Source organism: Aptenodytes forsteri, unplaced genomic scaffold (assembly GCF_000699145.1).
Source record: "Aptenodytes forsteri isolate BGI_AS27 unplaced genomic scaffold, ASM69914v1 Scaffold15, whole genome shotgun sequence".
Taxonomy (NCBI): Eukaryota; Metazoa; Chordata; class Aves; order Sphenisciformes; family Spheniscidae; genus Aptenodytes; species Aptenodytes forsteri.
Window position 1 is genome coordinate 22,365,527 of NW_008795129.1, and position 20,973 is coordinate 22,386,499.

Here is a 20,973-nt window from a genome sequence, read left to right on the forward strand (position 1 = left end):
TGGTAAAAATAGCACATGGGAAACAAAACTTAAGATCAACATGTAATTGCTGAAGTACCAATTTACAGGGAATTTACTGCATTAGAGCTCTGACACAATTCTGTGAACTCTTTATAACAGTAGAAAACGGGAGTAATAAAGTGCTCAATGTTCAGTTTTTCTGGTATTTGGCATAGTTAGCATGTTATGGTAATATCCATCTCTTTAACTAAGTGATAATTAGTTTAGAAGAGATGCTTTAGAGGCTATTGCAAGTACATATTTTGTGTTTTCATGAAACTTGCCTCGAATCCTTCTCTGGGGAGAACAGAACTATTTTTTTCCCCTAATCTAGTTCATATATTGGAAATGTCACTTTGGTTTTTATGTCCTTTAATCATTGCTTAGTTCATTTGTATGATTTTAACCCTTTATTTTTTTTTTACTTGTCGTAACATTAGATTATAGTAAAATTTATTATGCTCCAGTTTTAAAAATGTGTTTAAAATTCACAGTTTTCTGTTTGTTCCCACAGGATTATGTTCAGAAATTGTACCTGTAACTGATGTGTCACACAGTGAATCAGCTGAAGAAAGCCCTTTCCGTCCCCCTTCCCATTCTTTTTCCACCGTCTTCGATGAGGACAAGCCGATAGCCAGCAGTGGAACTTACAACTTGGACTTCGATAACATTGAGTTGGTTGATTCTCTCCATGCCTTAGGACCGAGCTCTCCAGAGTCGAAGAATCGTGATCCCAAAACGAATGTTCGAAGAAAATCTACTGATTCAGTCCCAGTTTCCAAATCTACATTGTCTCGATCTCTTAGCTTGCAAGCAAGTGATTTTGATGGAGCATCTTATCTTGGCAATAGTGAGACATTAGCACCGGCAGCAGATGTGTACGGTACTGGTTCAAGTAGTGCTTCTAGTACCCTTAAGAGAACAAAGAAATCCAGACCAGCTTCCTTAAAAAAGAAGCAGTCAGCAAAAAAATCCCTGGATGCTCCACCAGTGAAGGAAACACCACAAGAACCGTCTGACCTTGGCCAAGCAGCTTGTGCCCCAGGTGAGGATAAACCAGTATCTGAAACAAAGGCTGACTCAGTAAAGCCCGAATGTACTGAACTTTCTAAAATTTCCGCTGAGGAACAGGAGGCCTCGCCTGTGCCTGAAGGATCCTACCCTTTGGATCCAGACAGTTTTGAAGGGATTAGTGCATTTAGCACTGGAGGCAGCAAAGTACAAAACTCTCCCCCTGCCAATAAGAAAACGCTACCTCTTACAACGGCACCAGAGGCTGTGGAGGTGACTCCGCCTGACACCGGAGGACAAGAAGACCCTCCGGTCAAAGGCATTGCGGTGAGGCTGGAGTTCGATTATTCTGAAGAAAAAGGGGTGAGTGAAGATCAGCAGGAGAGTACTCCTCCTCCCAAAAAAGCAGGTAAAAAGCCTGGTGCTAAAATGCCACTACGGAGGCCAAAGACTAAAAAGTCAGTGGAAAAGCTTGACAATGCTCCAACCACACCGACCAAGTCACCCACTGATCCAAACGAAATCCCTATCACAAAAGGCTCTTACACTTTTGATATTGACAAGTGGGATGATCCCAATTTTAACCCGTTCTCATCTAGTACAAAAATGCAAGAATCACCCAAACTGCCTCAACAAACATACAGTTTTGAGCCAGACATGTGTGAGGACTCTGTTGACCCTTTCAAGTCTTCTTCTAAGATAGCCAGCTCACCCTCTAAATCTCCAGCTTCCTTTGAGATACCAGCCAGTGCCAATGAAGCAAACGGAACTGAAGGAGACAACTTGAATAAACCTGCAAAAAAGAAGAAGACGCCACTAAAAACGTAAGTTAAAGGGCACAGATGTTTCTAGATTAGAAGCAGCACATTCCTACACAGTTACACCCGGGTTATATTTGAATAGAGAAAGGAAGATGCTGTTGAGTGTTGGTAGCCACACAACTGGACTCATGCCGGGGGTCTGTATGTGCTCTCCCTCAACCTGTTTCCTCAATAGCTTGAAGTTTCCAGACTGAAGGGGAGAAGCAGGGCTAAATCAAGCCAGATTAGGCTACTGGACTGGCAATTGGATTTTTGAAGTTTTGGGGCTCAGTGTAGCTTTGAACCTGATTAAATCCAAATTTTATCAATTTTGTGCCAAATTTTCTGTGACCTCATCTTGGGAATTTGATACTGTTTGAGCTGATCGAAGTATTCACACAAGTAAAGACTATTTTGTGAATCATCACTTTTGAGAGTGGGACATGAAATAGTAAGGCAGCGGCAATCTCTTATTGCACACAGCAGGAAGATGGTTTTATCTAGTGACTTACAGTACTTAAAAGAAAATAACCTGAAACAGAAGAGTGCAGTATTGAAATATATATTTTAAAATACAAGACTAAAAAATGTGAAAAATTTCCTTTCTGTGAAAGAGCTTACAGTTCTGCAGAAGGGTTAAAATCTCCTAGACTGCTATGTGTTAGGGAAATATCCAGCTTTTAGACACAGTTGTCAACGTGCAGGATAAATTCTCTAGCTTCTTGTATTTAGGTATTTGGTTAATGATTTCCATGGCTAGTTGCATTGATTCCATGGTTAACTTGCTGGTGTGCCTGTTATCTTGCCCATTCAGACATGGTTATTTTGAGTTGGTAATCAGTAAGTTTATATCCCATTTATCTGAAATTGATATCCTGTGTGTATCTATAAGAAAGTATCTCACTGCATGGCCCTTTATGATTTAAAAGTTTCAGCTAACTAACAAAAATGTGACTTACAATTATAAAAGCCTGGCAATTTGAAGATGACATGGTTAATGTAAGGCAGTACAAAAAATGTCCTCCTCTATGGAGTGAGGTGGAGATTGTTTAGGTTTTTCTGAGCAGCCTGCTACCCTCTAGATGTCTAATTTATGTCCCTTGCCAGATTTGAGGAAGCTTGTGCCATTTTTCTTCTTAGGGGCATTTCTGACTTACAAAAATTATAGACCACTGTATAGTTGAGTTGAGTCTGAGTTGTTCTGATGTTGTTTTTTTTTGAGGTATGCCTGAAATTTCGGGGAAATTAAGGTGGGAGTTAAGATGCATGCTAAGCTGACATATTTTCTGAGCCTACAGTCCAAACTGGTTTTGTCCAAAATAAGAAGACTTAAAAGTCTGACTGCAAGAGAGGAACAATTTGAATCTTACTGAGGAAGTGCAGAGTGAAAGAGGGGAATTTTAATATCATCAGATCCTTAAGTCTGATATTTGCTGCCAGCCAGACTCTCCTTGTGTCTTCCAGTAGCTGCAGTGGAGTTGACAGACCCCCAAGTATAAACCTCTTGGGTCTGCCCATCTGCTGTGAATATTAGAATCAATTCCAAAGTTGTTAATTTAGGGGTAACATGAGTTTAGAAAGAGTTTGCTAAACCACATCGATCTTTGGGAAAATCCATCGCGGGAAGGCCCTGTCCTACAGTCACAAAGTTCACTGCTGCTCTTTGTCATTGTGGAAGAAGTGAAAACTACCCTAGAGCAGGACTTACAGGTTCTTAGGTCAGGAGGTCTGCAGGAATTCCCAGCCCTTGTCTGGGACTGCTTTCACTGCATTGTGTTACGTGTCTGCTCGCTGCAGCCCCATAACCTACTTTTGCTAGTGGTTTCTAACAAAGAAGAGAATCTGCATATTAATACACCATGCAGCCTGGAGCCGTAATACTTTCTAGAAGAAAATTAGCCTAAGGCTTGTTGGGGGATGCCAGGGGAAGCAGTGGCTCTATTTGTCTCTGCCTGTCTCTGGTCTCTCCTCTCCACAAAAAAGGCCCTCAGCATGACTCCTCCGTGGAGTCCAGTGCAGGAGAACCCCTGGCCAGGCAGGGAGATGGGGTGTAGGACCCTTCTTGGTGCTGCTCTCCTGGTGGGACGGGAGAAAGAAGCCAGTGCAAGATGCTTCAGCTGCAAGAGGTAGAAAGGAGGGTATTTGAATTAGGAAATTGTACTGTAATATACCAGGACTTGTATCCGAAATAATAGATGATTTTGCGAAGCCAGGGTTTTTTATTAGCGCTATTGAGGGGTGCAGAAATACAACTGTATGGACCAGTTTGAAAATGTGTTCCTTATACGGAAAGACAGCGATTTCTGGATTAGGCCTATGGGAGACGAAAAAGCCAGGCATGCGTTTAAGCCATTGCTAAGCCTGTACTGCTTTGAATCTGTTCCATATGCTAGGTTTTACCTGTGTTAAATCAATAAAAATAATCAGGTTTTATTCTGGAATGAAACCTGCAGCAGTCTAAGCATTGACCTCCCTGTGAAGAGATGAGATTTTTAGAAGAGATGTCAGCTCAACGCAAATTACTCTCTGGTCGTATACCTAAGTGCTGAGCTGTTTTGAGATAGATCATCTTGCTCAGATGATACTGAACAAAGAGCAGCTGATGCCTCCCGAGTGCCTGCTTATAGTGATGAATAAAAATAGGTGGCTTGTGTAGACGTTGCTCTCAAAACTGTTGGATGATTGGAGGCTGTGTTTAGAAACGCAAGGTGCCAGCTTTCAAGAGCATTTCACGTGAGAAGAGCTGAGCAGAAGCTGCCAAGCTTATAAGTAGATGAAAACTTTTCTTAGCCTTAATTGTTTGGCAAGATTTGCTTCTGGTTTTGGGGCAATCAGTTTGTTCTATCAGAATACAAAGTTAGGTTTCAGTGAAAGACAAAATAGATGAGATTTAAAGACATGTCATTTTCTTTCTTGACTTAGGTAAATGATTTGAAATGGTCAAGTAGCTTTTTCTGTACTGTCGTAACAAATCAGCAGACATGAAAAAACCTTGCATAACTGTGCTCTTTCCTTAAGCTTAGCTGCCATTCAAGAACAGTTTTACATCCCATATAATAACAAATACTGTGTTTTGAAAAGAAAGCAGGTGGCTACTGTCAGGGAAGGCAAGGATACTCAGTATGCTGATTGGAACTTAACTCGGAGGCCTCAGCTTTGAAAAATGTGTTTTGTAAGATGAAAGTGTGTCAAAAGTATAACTGAATTTGAAAACGTTAAAGGACTTGAATATTTTTTTTCTCCCCGTGTATTTCATAATAAAAAGTAGGTGTTAAGATTATACAGGTAGAAAATACGCATGATCGGATTGCATTAACACATTAAAATTAACAGAGTATTTGTAGGTTTATCTTTTTTGTCAGTTCCTTCTGTCTGTCTCTCTTTTCTTTGTCTTATTTGTCTTAGGATGGTAGAAGATGTGATGTCTGTATGTTCTCTGTTGTAAGTAATTCTAAGCTAACAATTCAAGTTTCCTCTTTGATTTATGGGCTTTTTAATTTTACTCATTTATTTTGCAGCATGATCAGTTATTATTTAGCATGAAGCTTTTATGTTAACTATTTCACTTCACTGGCACATATGAAAGCTATTTTAAGATGCCTTGCTGTGAATGAGTTTGAAGAATCTATTGCCTCGTTATCTGTTTGCCTATCAAAGAAGATCCTCTTTTAAAAACTATATAGATTTTGTATCCTTGAGCTAAAATATGAATGTTTTATTTCTACCATTGTTGCATTAACATTAAAATTAACAGAGTATTTGTAGGTTTATCTTTTTTGTCAGTTCCTTCTGTCTGTCTCTCTTTTCTTTGTCTTATTTGTCTTAGGATGGTAGAAGATGTGATGTCTGTATGTTCTCTGTTGTAAGTAATTCTAAGCTAACAATTCAAGTTTCCTCTTTGATTTATGGGCTTTTTAATTTTACTCATTTATTTTGCAGCATGATCAGTTATTATTTAGCATGAAGCTTTTATGTTAACTATTTCACTTCACTGGCACATATGAAAGCTATTTTAAGATGCCTTGCTGTGAATGAGTTTGAAGAATCTATTGCCTCGTTATCTGTTTGCCTATCAAAGAAGATCCTCTTTTAAAAACTATATAGATTTTGTATCCTTGAGCTAAAATATGAATGTTTTATTTCTACCATTGTACAACAATATTGTACAATCAGTTTTTCATAAATATGTCATAAAGTGTTTCTCCTTCTTAAAGGAATAATTTATTCTAATTACTTTTAGCATCATAACTAGATAATTAGTAGCATCGAACACACCAATATTCAGCTGTCCGATTTATTTTCCCCTCTAGATGTGGTATTGATTTACCCTCTACCGATTGAAACCCACCATTATAATTTCTACAGTTGATCTTGCCATTCATTGATCAGGGATGAGCTGATAGGCAGTAATTTTTGCTACTGCATCTCAGTTCAAACATTAAGTCTTTATCGGCGAGTTTGGTATGATATTTTTCTCCCTCTTCTAGTTAGTAGCAAAAATGTGTTTGAATAACTGGCAATATGCATCAAGAGAACAGGTGGATAATTGGTTTATTTCCTTGTTAGAAAATATTTTTAACCGATTGTGAATAAACATAAAGGCAACATTCATAATTATACACCAAGACATAATGTTTATTCCTCATTCCTTTTGCCTCATTGAAACCTATGGGATTTTGAAGGGCTACAGTGTCCATGCTCCCAGTCTGCACTGTGAGCTGTCAGAGGAACTGGAAGCAGCATTGCCATATTTGCTGTTGTGTTTGTTTTAAAGAGGGAGGGGTCCGTTGTGCACATTTGTAATGATAGAGCTTTGTTCTGGCATCTTGGGAACAGCATCTGCCTCAGCTGGTTTTATGTAGTTCATCCAAAGCATACCAGTTTTTTTCTTAATGATTTATGAGGTCCTTGGAGCTTACTGCCCAAGTTTATCAGAGTCTTAATTCTCATTTAAAGATGTGTTTTAGACCTAATTTTCAGATGGCAAACTGAAGCAGACAGAAGCTAAATAATTTGCTTAAGGCCACTGAGGATGTCTGTGGTAGAGCAGGGATTTGAATTGCAATCAAGCAGCAACTCCTTTCTGTAATGTGTCGGTAGTTGGCATAAAAAATATGGCAATCCTGCTTTTCTCAGCTTTTGGGGAATTGAGGCCTGTTCCAAGTGCATGACAAGAATATGTACCTATGGCATGTTTCTCTGTGGTGCTGCTGCCTAATGGATGGGGTTTTCAAGCAGAAGGGCTTACAGAGGTTGCGTTGTCTGTGGCTGTCTCTTGCTAAGTGTGGAATGACCCGATTCTTGCTGGTATTACCATATTAACTGCTTTAACTTTATTTTCAGTGATACATTTAGGGTGAAAAAATCACCAAAAAGATCCCCACTATCTGATCCTCCTTCTCAGGTAAAGTACTGCCTTATTTTGATGCATGTAATTTGTGTTCTTGTAGGGGCAAAAAGGGAAATTTGATTTATTTAATTGTAGAATTGTACATTTAATAATACAAGAGGTTTTTGTAAAGAGTATAAGCATATTGGTGTTCAAGTATAGCACACTGGGCTGTAATCATAAGGTATTAAACTTTTGGTCACTAGAAGCATGTATACGACATATATTAGATCTAGTATTTGCTCTGGGAATTCCAGTTAGATTATTAGTATATGTACTTTGAAAAGTCCTATGTTACAATGGAGTGACAATATGAATAAATATCTTCAATCAGTTGTCTGAAAAACTAGATGTAACTATCCACCCTGGAATTTTTAGATTAGAAAGTAAGAAACTAAATGCATCAAACTGGTGGGCTGGAAGGGAAATAGAAATAAAACAAGTGGGCTGATCTACCAGGAACATGTGCTTGGATGGTTTTATTCCTTGTTGTAAACTGTCGGCAGGTGGTTTTCTTGGAAGAGAAGTTAACAAAAGCTGTTCTGCCTACAAAGGCCTAAGTGCTTTGATGTGGCACAGCTCCTTCCATGCTGCTGTTCATCTTCCTGTTATCCATCCTACCCTTTTATCTATGCTGCCTGACAGCCCAGAAGTGAAGGAAAGGGTTTATGACCTTGCAGACCTATGAAGGCTTGCTCCCATGAGGGAAGCCTAAAAAGTCAGTTTTGGTAGTCAAAGACTTCAGTCGTGCGTGATGTATGCCACTTATGTCAAGTGCCTAACATATTTAAACAGCTCTGGATTTTCTTTCTTCCTTGTTATCAAGGCAGCTTTGCAATGCGAGTGTTTATCATCAAAGAGTTTAGTTATACTGGGAAAACTTGCTGCTAGTAGAGTTCTAAATTAAGTACTTCAGTATTTTTCATTAAGTATTGTATACAGAGCTGCAGTAAAGAGTACAGAATTAAAAAGATGACTGTGGTCATGCAGAGGAATTTAGGGAGTTGACAATTCAACGTGTTAATGAAAGATAATAGAATTAATTGGCGCTTGTTTTCTGCAGGATCCCACTCCACTGCCTACTCCAGAAACGCCTCCCGTCATATCTACGGTGGTTCATGCGACAGATGAGGAGAAACTGGCATCTTCGGTGACCAGTCAGAAATGGACCTGCATGACTGTGGACCTGAACACGGATAAACAGGATTACCCGCAACCGTCTGATCTGTCTACATTTGTTAATGAGACTAAATTCAGCTCTCCTACAGAGGGTATGCTTTATAAAGGACTGTCTGCATCCAGCTAATGTTATATTTATTGAGAGAGGGGTTTTGGTTCGTTCGAGGATATTGGCATATACTTTGCTGGATGCGAACTGTATTATTTGGGAACCCTAAAAAATGATGCTCTTTGGACCAGTCTGGGGAACTTGGCAATTACGGAGAGCTGAAGGTATGACCCCCATAGTCCCACCTTGAGTTGTCAAGAAAGAGTAGAGAGGGAGCTTAAAGGAAAATAAAGGGGCCTTCAGGGAAAGGCTTTTGCTTCCTTTGTATAGTTAATTGTAGGCAAGCTCTGTTCTTCTTTGCATGCTACCTGTTCTCTCTGTGCCTTCACGGGAGACTGGGGCCTGACTGCTCTCAGTTGGTGCTCTTGGATCCAGAGTCACTGAACTACTGATTTTGCCTGAGCCTGTTGCTCTAACCTGAATGGGAGAAGGTCCCAGCTTAAAATTTTGCTCAAAGTTTGTGTATTGCATTGACCCTTAACATGCCATCTCTTCTCCAGGTTCCTAGGATCCAGGTATCTTTATGCATAAAAATGTCTAGGATACTCCCTGTGTAAGATAGTTACCATTCACATGCCAGACAAAATTTCCTTCTAGATAAGCTTATTAAGATTTTTCCTGTCATACCTTCCTATAAGCAGTTGTGAGCTAAAGCTGGAAGTTTCTGTTAAGAGAACTGTCATTCCAGGTCTGTGAAATGTGGAAGAGACAGAATTTAGAAAATTTGTGTGTGGCCTTCCTTAGGGTTACCAGAGGGAATACTGCTTTGCAACATCTGCTCCAAGGGCAGATTTTCAGCTTTGTGGGTAGGAAGAATGTATGAGTTTAACTTGGCTTAAGCTTCTTCTTCTTGATATGAATCTTTTTTTTTTCCCTAACCTTTCAAACCGTGTCCCAATCTACCATTAAAGCTACTTTATGCCATTTTAGACTGGGTCTGAGGAGTTTTTGCCTAATTAAGAACTGTTAAGCTTTTAGGTCAAATGTGTTTGACATTAAAAGGCATGAATAATCACAGTGGTTTTAATGGCACTGCACGTGTTCATATGCACGTGCTTATATGTTTGCGTGGCCTGGGCTTTTTGGAAATCTGTTGAGTCTTCCGCTCAGATAAGTATTTCAGTCTGGGTAAATCCATTTGGCTTTATTGTCAAATTATAAATTTTAGACATCGGCTTCACTTTATTTGTATTAAAAAAAATAATTTAAAGAAATATTTTTTAGAAAGTAAGTGCCCCAAATCTGGGAAAATGGAAATTATGTGGAAGGAAATGGAACAAAGGAATAGTGAGAGATACTCTAAGGCAATCATTTTAGCTATCAAAGTGGGTAGAAGAAAGTGAGCAAAGCTCCTAATTAAATGCTAATTGTCTTGTCTCATGTGTGCTGCATGGTATAGTCAGAGTTTCAGATTACATGCTAATTAAAATCAACAATGCATCCGCTTTTCAGATCTCTTAAAAATAATATTTTTTTTCCCTTGACAGTCTTGCTCCTGTGGTGTTGAGAATTTTTTTAGTAATTCCAGGGCTGTTCCTCAGTGCGAATATTCTTACCTCTCCCAGATACTAGTATGAGTGTTACCCTGTAACCTAACACTGCTTTTGTACAGATACAGCCCAACTACGGAGTCACCCAATACATCCAGCTCTCATCTGTTGCATGCGCTGCTTATAACTGCTGCCATTTTCATGTTGCACAGACCAGAAATAAGCAGTAATTATTAGCAGAAAATTCTGATGTAATCTTGCAGCTATTTGTAGGAGGAGTTGGAGGACATCACTTAGTAAGTCTGTTGTATGTATTTATAAAAGATAATCATCTTACTTCATGGGGTATCCTGGGCATTTGTAATTTTGAATGTATAAAGATAACTGGAGCCTAAGATTTTGGAGGGACAATGATGTCTTAGAGGAGATACCTGGGAGAGGAGATAGCGTCTAATTATTCTGGAAACCTCCGAGAGCAATGAGACGAAGCAAACTGTGTTTAGCGAGCCATGTTATTCCTTTTGTTTCTAGTTGAAGTATTTCCATCTGTGTTCTGCCTTTTTTTGAATCAGTAAAGTTAAATACGTGTTGTCTGAAAAGTCAGTTTGGATTGCAATTGCAAAGCCGCTACCAGCCCTGCAAGGCAGATGGAAGATCACTGCCGGCTGTGCCAGCAGAGGACAGTGCCGGTACGTCTCCTGCCTGTGAGCGTGCTTGTACACTCACTCACTGCTCTCTGGGGTCATAAAGCTGCCCCATAAACATTTGTGATGCACCTCACTGGGCTATGTGTAGATAAATGAAATACAGAAAGGCAGTTACTAAACACTGGATGCTGTTATCCGGTATTTCATGCTTTTTCCTGCAATGCTGCATCCAAGAGGTGGTTTGAATCTCATCATTTCAGTTTTGTTTCTGCTTTCAGAAACTTGTATCTGATACCAGGAGGTTGTCCATCTTGCTTGGCTCCCTATTACCATTAAAATATATGGTGCTAGGAATTTAAATGTGAGGAGCCTGCTATTGTAGCATTCTCTTCACTTAGATGTTTTACTATTAATACCTCCCACATGTCAAGTACTGAGAGTTTGTGGCTGTTCCTCTTCAGTGGTTGTTTGACAAAATATGTAGACTTGTGGAATTACAGTGCTAGTACTTTACGGTGCTTTTTATTATAAAAAAATTTTGAGCAATGTAAGCTCACATTGCACCCTTTGAAACTTTTTTTTTAACAAAACAGGTAAGAGATTATCTTTAGGGTTGGTTTGTTTTTAAAGAACAAACATTTTAATGATGGTTACCATCTTCCTGATACAAGCCGTACTTTTCAAAAGCTGCCCAAATCTAGAAGTTTAGCACATACTTTTATCGTAATGTAAATGCTAGTGTGTCATTCATTAGAACTTATCTATAATGGAAATGAAATAATACAAGTGGATTATTGAGTTAACTCATAGAAACAGAGTAAAATACAGCATTAGGACAAATTAACGATGTTTTTAATTTTTAAATTAAGGTGTCATTGAACAAAGTCTTTGCTTTTATTTGGGTGCAGGAAGGTATGCTCTCTTTTCTATTTTGCTGTGTTTTATCTGTCTGCCTCTATGTCAGCTCACTACTGAGCTGGATTGGAGAGAAATACTGGTTATTCCCTCCAGTGTAATTAGGAGATTAGAAGTAGAGAAGCAGTAAAGATTTGCATTTTTATTAGGGTTTAGATACAGGATTCTTCATAAATCTTTCCGCCTTAGGCTTTTCCTCTGTAACTAAAATGTGAAAACAGCCCAGTAAGCTGGGCTGTTGTGTCACCCCTTGTTTAATGAGCATACAGGTATTTTATGTATCTTTTTATCTTAATTAAGAACAACTACTGTGGTATCACTTAAGAACTGTGTGATAAACATTAAGAAATAGAAATTACTTTGTTTCTCAACAGCTTTTAAAATCTTTTTGCATACATTAAAGGAAACTGGTATCAGCATTACCAATTATTGAAAAATGTGTTTTCTGCGATAAGATAACATGATAGAGGAAAGTCATCTGTGCTCTGAAAGCGCTCTGAAACTTTGTTAATATTCTGGCCCCTGGGGCAGAATCTTCAGCAAATTGATAAAGCTGAAATTTTTCAGGCAAGTGAATTTGCCTGAAATGTGTCATAGGTTCATTGTTGAAAATCAATGAAAATCAGTGCACCTTCTGCTTTCTCTCTGTATATTCTATTAATACCTCATAGAAAAATATTGAGCAGAATGGGAGTGGCCCTTGTAAATGAGAAGAGATCTCATTTACTTATGCAAAAATCATTTCATGACATGTATTTAATGGCTCTTTTTTCTTTCTGTTGCAGAATTGGAATATGGCAACTCATATGAAATAGAATATATGGAGAAAATAGGCTCCTCTGTGCCTGTAAGTTCTCACTTCCATTTCCATTCATTTGCATTCTCATATCATAATATACTATCCTGATAAAGCCATCAGCCTCACTACACCTTAAATTAATTATAATGTACTTGCAGCAGATTTGCAAAACCAGTTCCTTTAAATTGGCATAACTGGGGTGAATTGCATGTGCTTTGTTTTCCTATATCCTGTAGAGCTCGTTCCATTTTATTATTTTATTTTTAAGCTAGCATCATAGTAGTTCTTTCTGGAGATTAAAAGCAAATCAGTATTTCCAGCAGTGTAGAGTACAAAGCTGTCTACATCAACTATTGAACTATTTTAAGAAACTGAGAGTAAGACTTTTAAGAAGATGGAGGGAATCAGGAGAGAATACAGAATGAATGTGAAATACGGAATGCAGTACTATACATTATCAGTTGTTTTGCCTTACTTCAATTTAATTCACGGATTTGATAGCTTCACTAGATCTAATGGGGGTATATCCACAGGGAAAGTTAAAAAAATCAAGTATGTATGTCAGGTGCTTAAACTGATGAGTATAACATTGGTTTCAATGAATATTTTAGTAACACTTCCAGTCAAGGGATGCCTCCTGCCTGACAGGACCAGAAATCTGATTAACCCCGAAGTGGGAGAAGAAGAGCCATTACAAAGAGTGAACTGTTTAGGTTTTGTTCTTTAATGGTTTCTTCCTTAAAGGGATCATCTCAGTATCAGCGTAGACTATATTACAGACCTATGTTATTAGTTGTCTGTAAAGTCATTTGGTCACTTAAAGCTTCAGTGACCTGAATTAGCTCTAATGGAGGACAGTTGAGTTGCTTAATGAGTCTTTCTTTTCCTGTTGCCAGCAGGATGATAGCACCCCGAAGAAACAATCTTTATACCTAATGTTTGATGCACAGCATGAGAGCCCAGTCAAATCACCTCCCATCAGACTGTCTGATTCCACAACACCGTGCTCAGGGTATGTCACTGCAAGCAAACTCAGCAATGGAAAAGGATGTCAGGGAAATGGGTTACCGTCACAGCACGTACACAGGCAATTCTTCCTCTCTCTGCCTCTGTGTTGCTGAGTTGTTTGTTTAAAAATAAATTCCCATTTGTGTATGCCTATGATAGAGAATAGAGGGCAAAGATACAGAAGTTTTATAATGGGAAGGAATAAGGACATATATTTCTCCTTCATATTCTTACTAAATAGAGTCACAGTGGCAGCTGTTTCACTAGACTATGGCTTCCTACTTAACAGTTTTTTTCTCAGATACTGAGGTCATTTTCATGTCAATCTAGAAATCTCCTAATTGCAACTTTTCACTTGGCCTTTCCTAGATATATTTTCTGAACAAGGAGTGTAGTTCATAAGAACAGGATGTGGGGGTTGTATTTACTTCCAAAAATTTTGCTGGTTAAGGACATCTGTTCTTGTTAGTAAAAATTGTTTGTTGAGAGAGATGTAGGTCACAATGAGAAAGGGGTAAAAAGGCAAGTGAGAAATATTTAAGGAATGTGCATAACATTTCTGATAGAACTGGCTTTATTTAGATGACTCTGGTGCATTGCTTTGTAAGGATATTGCAAAGTGTTATGAGATAAAATGATATAAAGTTGAGTTGAAACAATGTGTGTGTGTGTATATATGTATATATATATACACACACAAAAGTAATGAAGAGGACTTCCTTAGCTGTTACCAGAAGTAGAATTGTAGGGGTCTTGTGCTCCACCCTGAAAGCATGTACACAATCTTTTTCCAGGTCAAGTTTTGAAGACCCTGAAGCCCAGCAATCCTCTGGAATGAAAATACAACATCCAGCTTCCCGAGTCCTAGCTGCCAGCCAAGAGGGACACTTACAGTCATCTGACAAGTCAAAGCAGAAAGACCTAGAGCCCATGACACTAGGAACAACTCCAGAGGCTATTGAAATAGTAAGTCATTTATGATAAGAGTTTGGGAATCATTTTCCTGCAGAAATTTCTCATGTCATAGGTAGCAAAGGTGGATCTCGAAAGTAGAGTGAATCTCACCCTGATACTTAAAGATTTGGGTAGCAGCATGAGTAGGACACAAATGAGGGAGGGAGGTTGATAGAACTGGTGGAATTCAGAAGAATCTTCTGAATTCTCACCATAGCTTAACATGTTCTTGTGATAACTTATTCCAAGTTGATACTTTGAAGTGCTTTTTTCTCACACAGGCCTTTTTACACTATGTTTAACCCAATATATGAAGAAATATTTTATATATAAAATAAGGGGTTTTATATAAACATAGAGACATGATTTGTTCTGTTGCATGTACTGTGAAATTTCAAAATTTTGTTGGTAAGGAACAGGTGCCCTTTCACATTTTTGTATAAACTGTTAACTGTGTTGTTGTCATCTGATACTGATAATGTAAAATTCACTTTTTTGATCATTAGAACTCATTCCAGCTTCCAGTTAAATCACTTTTTTCAGTGGCTTCTCTGGGTTGGATTTGGATTAGTGGTGAGCCCTTCCTTGCATCCAGCCTGCGCTGCATAGACTTTAGAGCATTAGTTCTCAAATTCATGAAGGTTCCCTCAAGACCTCCACTTTTCCAGGCAAACTTGTTTCACAAATGCCTACAGCCCTAGGCATGCTAAACTATATGACGATATATTTACTGAGGAGTCAAAATAAGAAGCAGCTCACTTTTATACTATGCTTAATTTATATTAACAATGCTGTTGATACTATCTCGCAAAACATTTCTTATGAGAGTGAATACTTTTCTCACTGCAGGGAGTCTTGGGTACTCAAATCCCAGAGGTCTTGTTTTTGTCATTCTAATTCTGTCCACCCTCATATCGTGTATTTATCCTGATCATGTTATAATTGTGGACATAACTTAGTTTATCCCCAGTAAGCAGCAGAAGACTTTGTAAAGACTGCAAAAAGAGGTTTGCTGAGGTTCCCCTCAGTTTTGGTGGTCTTCAGAGCTTTTGGACTGCCTTAGAGATGCCTGAACTGAACATAAGCTATTGTATGAACAAAACCTATCGTAACTGTTTGAAAACTATTATAGAAGTATCGAGAGTGGGCTGTGATCCATGGTTTGAGAGCCATTGCTTTAGAGGTCCTAATATTACCTACTTCACGTTAGTCTTGGAAAATTTGCTCAGCTTTTAAATTAGGAAGAATTGTTCTTGATGTTTGTCTGTTACACCTATGAATCATGTATTCAAAAGTAATCTTCAGTGGGGCATGAAATAACTAGGAATCAAAGATTGGCAGACAGGTATGTTGCTTTTGGCCTGAACTACTTGGGCAAAATTTCTGTTGCTTATTCTATATCCTCCTTACCCTTCAGACATCTCCTGAAGACTCCTTTGTCTCTGCTGATGCTCTTCTCAATAGGATATCTAAGAAAACCTCAATCTGTGATCAGCCTGAATATCTAGATCCTGACTTAGCAGAAAAGAACCCCCCAGTATTTGCTCAGAAACTTCAGGTTTGTAGCAGAAATATAAATGTCACTTTTCTTTAAGTTTGTCTATACACAGGTAGAGGAATGCTTTGCCTCATCTGAAAGGGGTGGTGGGACACTTAGAGGGGAGGTGGGAAAGAAGCAAAATAATGATTTGATTCTTTCCAAAGTAACTTTGGCCTTTCAGGAACTTAAGGAACAGAGATATTTTAATTTAATTCATATAATACATAAAGTTAAACTTAAATTTCATCAACACTTTCAGCTATCCTATACCACTGATGTGTATACTTTGCAGAAGTCTTTATAAAGCAAATCTTTTAAGCTTGACCATAGGACTTGATGTGTGGAGAGTTGTCTTGACACCTGTCCTTAGTAGGTCTGTATGCATAGATTCATTTTCAGAGATTTAGGCCCTAATTCTGCTGAAATGAAAATTAGGCTTTGTTTTTCTGGTAATCTATCTAATGCAGAATTTGGCATGGCTTCTTCTAGGAAAAGCATATTTATCTGCAGAGCAGTTCTGTATGTCAGGACATATTTTCTAGGATATTTATAGTGAAACTTTAAAACAGCAAAGGTTGAATTGAGAGCAGCAGCTGGCATAAATTCACATAAAACAGAAATGAAAGGAGAGGAGTCTGTGAAAAACAGCTTTAGCTTTAGAAAACATTTATTTTACCCAAAGAGTTGTTCATACTTACCCCCTAATAAAAATTCTTTGTCTATACAGCTACCTCAAAACTAACCAAAACCTGGAGTTTTGTACCAATGTTCTAGTCATGAAAGGGATGTGGGTTGTGTTTGTCACCCAGGGATTGTCAGAATTATGCATTAAAATATAACATTCAATTTTTTAATGTGTTAAACATTTTTGCTATGTTAATACATTTTTTTCTGTGGATTGCTCACAACCAAACACTTGACAGGAGGAGTTAGAGTTTGCTGCAATGAGGATAGAAGCACTGAAGTTAGCCAGGCAGATTACCCTGTCTTCTTTCTGCTCCAAGGTATCTGTTTTGTGCCTGCCATGTGTGTGTGAGTGTGCACAGACTAAGAAACCGAGTGCTGCTTTTTCTTTAACAAGGTAACTAAAGCTCTCAGAGTGCAATGCTAAGCTGTGCGCACCTCAGTGTGACACAGAAGAGCGTGCTGAAAGCAGTACTGCACACAGAAATGCTGTCACCTGCTCCACTTAAGCGAGTACTGCTACATCCAAATTAACAAAAGGCAAATTTGAAGGCAAGAACCAAGCACATACCTTTCGCAGGAGGCAGATTCTGCAATCAGGTGGCCATTTGTCTTCTGTCTACAGCAAGATGGCAAAACAATACCAAACCTACTTCTTATAAAGATGCTATAGATTTTGACTGTAGGGGCATTTTGCCTTTTGTTGGTATTTTCAGCTTGAAACCAGACACCTTGACCCTCAAAGTTCAGAAGTGAGAAGTTCAATCAACCCTGCCTTCAGGCTTGTGAAGAAAGGGACTACAGCAGGCTTGGAAGGGCTGTAGAGCTCCCAAGGAAAAAAGGCCTCCCAACACAATGTGTCTTTATTCATGAAGATCTAAAGCTTTCTTTTTGTTGCTACTTCTATGTTGTGCTGGCTAGCGCTTCCTCAGAGTGATGCTTTGCACTGCTCTAGTGATGCACGTGGTCCTCACTGTGTTTGGAACGGGACAGAAAAGCTCACTCTGATGCGCTGGGTTTGGTGGTTAGCCAGTTGTGCAGCCAGTTTATGATGCCCTTCATGGTGCTTTTAACAAAAAAGTCAAGCCAAAAATGTTAGTGGCTTTCTTGGGAGGTGGTATCAGCTGAATGGGATGCTGATGGGATGGCAGTGTCTTGCTGCAGTGAGACATTTTATTCCAAATGAGGAGAATGTGCTTCTGACATGTTCTTCTCCAGTGATCTTTCTCTTCTTGTACTGTCCATTAATAAGTTGGTGGGAAGTCTTTTGCCTGGTTCTATATCATCTTGAGTTCATTGCATCATAACAACATTTGAGCTGGTTAGAGGGTAGAATTTCTTGGTGCTCTAAAGATCAGTCATAAAGTAGCTAGTTCATAAAAGTAAAGGGGTTTTTAGATTAACTGTACTTTTATGAAAAAATAATGATCATATTTGATTTATTTTGCTTACCTTAAATAGCCCATAAGCCAGCTGTTTCCATGGTGCAGCTATACTTACCGAAGTAAACTCATTCTGGGCAGATTTATGGGTGTTTTAAAACTTTAAAGTATGTGGCTATAATCTTTTATTTAATCAAGAGAAATGTGCCATTGTCTTCATTAGAAACCAAGATTAACCTTCTAATTAAAGGAGTGAAAAAATAAATACCATTTTCCTGTTTGAGTACTAGCCTGTGTGTGACTGTGTCCCCTTGCTCCGTTGCCCTGAGTGGCGGGTGTCAGAAGAGGGTGAGGTGGGTTCCTCTCTAGATCCTCTCTACCTCCTTATTTTCTCTCTACCTCCTTGTCCTCCCAGCACTTTGCTGTAACATGCAGCAGTCAAACTCTCCAGCACCAGGAAACACTCGAGATGAAACACATAATAATACCTAGATGCTCTTCACAGGTTATACAAAAAACATCCGCTAGACATCTGCATTTTTGCTGCCAGCCAGCAATTCAGAGACGCACAAATTGTAGTATTTTAGACTGAAGAGAATAGGTTCATATGTTTGTGAATCCTTGTGTATTACCCAGGGAAGATTCTGAGCTGCAAAAATGTTATAGTATGTATTTGATTATGTGGAGTTATATTTTAAAGATGCTTTTTAACATCATTACAGCATTTTCTTTTATATAGAACAAGTTTATGAACTCCTTAGAACTTAGAAACGGGGAATGGATTTCATGTGAATTTTTAGAAAATTCCATTAATCTGTACAACAAAGATAGCAAAAACCATAAGCAGAGATGAGGAGAGAAAAATAAGCAAAACTCCACGCTCTGACAGAGAATCGGTGTCGTTTTGACGTTCACAAAGCCCCGTGTTGGTCCAGTCATAGGAATGCTTTTAGCTGAATACTGTGGGTGTCAGCTGGGAAGGACTTTTGTCCTTGCATAACTTTATTTCAGTGGAAGGTTGCTAATGTTAAATTAGCCTATGATGACAACCTTTGTGACCTACAGTGACTGATGGCCTGGATTAAGTATAATAGGATCCACCAGACAACTGCAGTCACTTAAATTTGGATGCTAACTGGCAGAATTCCCTTCTGGTTGGCTGGCCTCCATTCTTTTCTTAATGTTGTGTAATTACATTTAACATTTGCTAAACCATTACAGGATGGGGTAACAAGAATAGGATGCTAAATAAAGACACAAGCACTTGTTATGGCAAGTTAGGTCACCTAAAATAAAGATTAAATACAAGCATTTTCTGCTAGTACTAGGACTGAGAATAAGGATGTGCAATTTGTTGTTCTCAGACAGAGGGAAGTTATTTGGCCACTCCCAAACTTCTTGTCACAGACTTCAACAACAGCAGGACTAGTCGCCTATTTTTATATTGCCAAAGATTTCTATCTTCTAGCATTGAGATGAATTAACAGTTCTCTATTAAACAGTCTCCATTAGGATGTCCTGTGGCCATTTTTTTATAGGTGCAACTTGAACAGAAAGCTGATAGGGTTTGTGTCCACCACCCTACAGATGCTGAGGTGATGTAGAGTTGGGTGTTGAAATAAGATCCAAGGAAAGGAGAGAAAATGAAAAGAAAGGCATCGGCACAAATGGGATTACTGCATCACGGCTTTGGGGGGTTCTCATGGCAGTGAAGGAGGAATATTTCCTTCAAACAGGGATACCATTTTTCCTAGTAAAACTTTACAAGCAGAGAACTTATGCTTGGATTTTACTTGCTTTTCAATATATTTGCAAGCACAAATAGGTCTTATTTTGCCTCCATTGACCTGTCTACACACACATCAATTAGTTAAAAGAGTAGATCATTTGATATGCACCCAAGCAGTATTTGAATGCTTGTAAAGTGCAAGCTAGTTTTCAGCAGGGCTAAATACATGTTCCTTTAAATGGTATGATACAAACTAGTTTTCATTTTCATTGCAGTGCCTGTCTCTATTTTCTTTCACTTTGACCTTCTTGAAGTGAGATAACGGCAGCTGGTTAATCGATGCGCATTTATTCCCTTTCTGGTCAAATACCTGGTTTCTGTGAAAGATGCTGGGAAGAGAAGAGGAAGTGCGTTGGGCTTTCAAATATTTACACTAAGATTGCAGTGACCTACATTTAGTAGTAATTCCCCTGCAGACTCTAATCTTTCTGTGCGAGGTTCAGTGACTTATAAATCCCTACACTTATTATTAACCCAATTAACTGTTTACCTTCTCAGCAGTTAGGTGTTGAACTTAAAGCATTGACAGAGTTATTTTGGGTAATCCCATCATCCTGTTGGTCAGGTTTTATTATTTTCTCAGGATAAGAATGTTTGGAGGCAGCAAATAACAGTTACTGAATTGTACATCGGTTTGGAGTTGTGTAAAATTGGCTTTTGAAATAAAACCACGAGGACTTTTACCGGTTGCTCCTGCCAAAGAGAGAACCCAGCAGCCCGGTTGTGACTCGTGTGAAGTGTTTGCAGAGTTCAGGACAATACTGGTTGGACCACTACCACAAGCATTTCTGCTCAATGGTTAAATTCCAAGAGTTTTTGCAATAGTTTTTGGAAATTTTAAGTTGGTTTGCATGTCATTATTACTATTCTTTTGTACAATTTACTCAAATGCGAGAGAGAACTAGAGAAAACATATACTAGTGAGGTGTTGAGCACTGTATAAAAATATGCATAAGTATGTATTAAGTGCTTTGAATGTTCTTTTGTCTTAAAAATTTTCATCATCCTGGCAGTTACTTTGACACGTTTTTATATGAGCTTGAGGAAATTTGTGTTTCTTTCACCACAATTAATATTTTCCAGCAATCTCTTTATGAGATCCAACAAATTAAGCTGCAGGAGGCTTTTGAAATATGATACATACAGTTCAACAGATTGATCTTCAGGATGGCCTTTCTTTTGAGGGCAGCTTTGATGATCTAATGGCTCTTTTTTATCTCTCGGTTTTTCTTGCCTTGTGTTTGAGGAGGAACTAAAGTACTTTTTTTTTTGAAGTT

The 20,973-nt window shown here is 38.5% G+C and overlaps 1 protein-coding gene across 11 annotated transcripts in view; it reads left to right on the forward strand.

Moving 5' to 3' along the window:
• The window catches only part of TACC2 (transforming acidic coiled-coil containing protein 2), a 151,296-nt gene that overhangs the window by 111,596 nt on the left and 18,727 nt on the right, over positions 1 to 20,973 (forward strand). For 9 of the 11 annotated variants that reach the window (XM_009277926.1, XM_009277924.1, XM_009277931.1 and 6 more), the window contains 8 exons: positions 515 to 1,835; positions 7,155 to 7,215; positions 8,264 to 8,471; positions 12,326 to 12,387; positions 13,236 to 13,351; positions 14,142 to 14,313; positions 15,719 to 15,859; positions 16,765 to 16,845. In XM_009277926.1, coding sequence (XP_009276201.1) covers positions 515 to 1,835; positions 7,155 to 7,215; positions 8,264 to 8,471; positions 12,326 to 12,387; positions 13,236 to 13,351; positions 14,142 to 14,313; positions 15,719 to 15,859; positions 16,765 to 16,845 — 2,162 coding nt within the window. The remainder of the gene's footprint in view (positions 1 to 514; positions 1,836 to 7,154; positions 7,216 to 8,263; positions 8,472 to 12,325; positions 12,388 to 13,235; positions 13,352 to 14,141; positions 14,314 to 15,718; positions 15,860 to 16,764; positions 16,846 to 20,973) is intronic. The other 2 variants (XM_019471686.1, XM_009277930.1) reach the window with 2 other exon arrangements.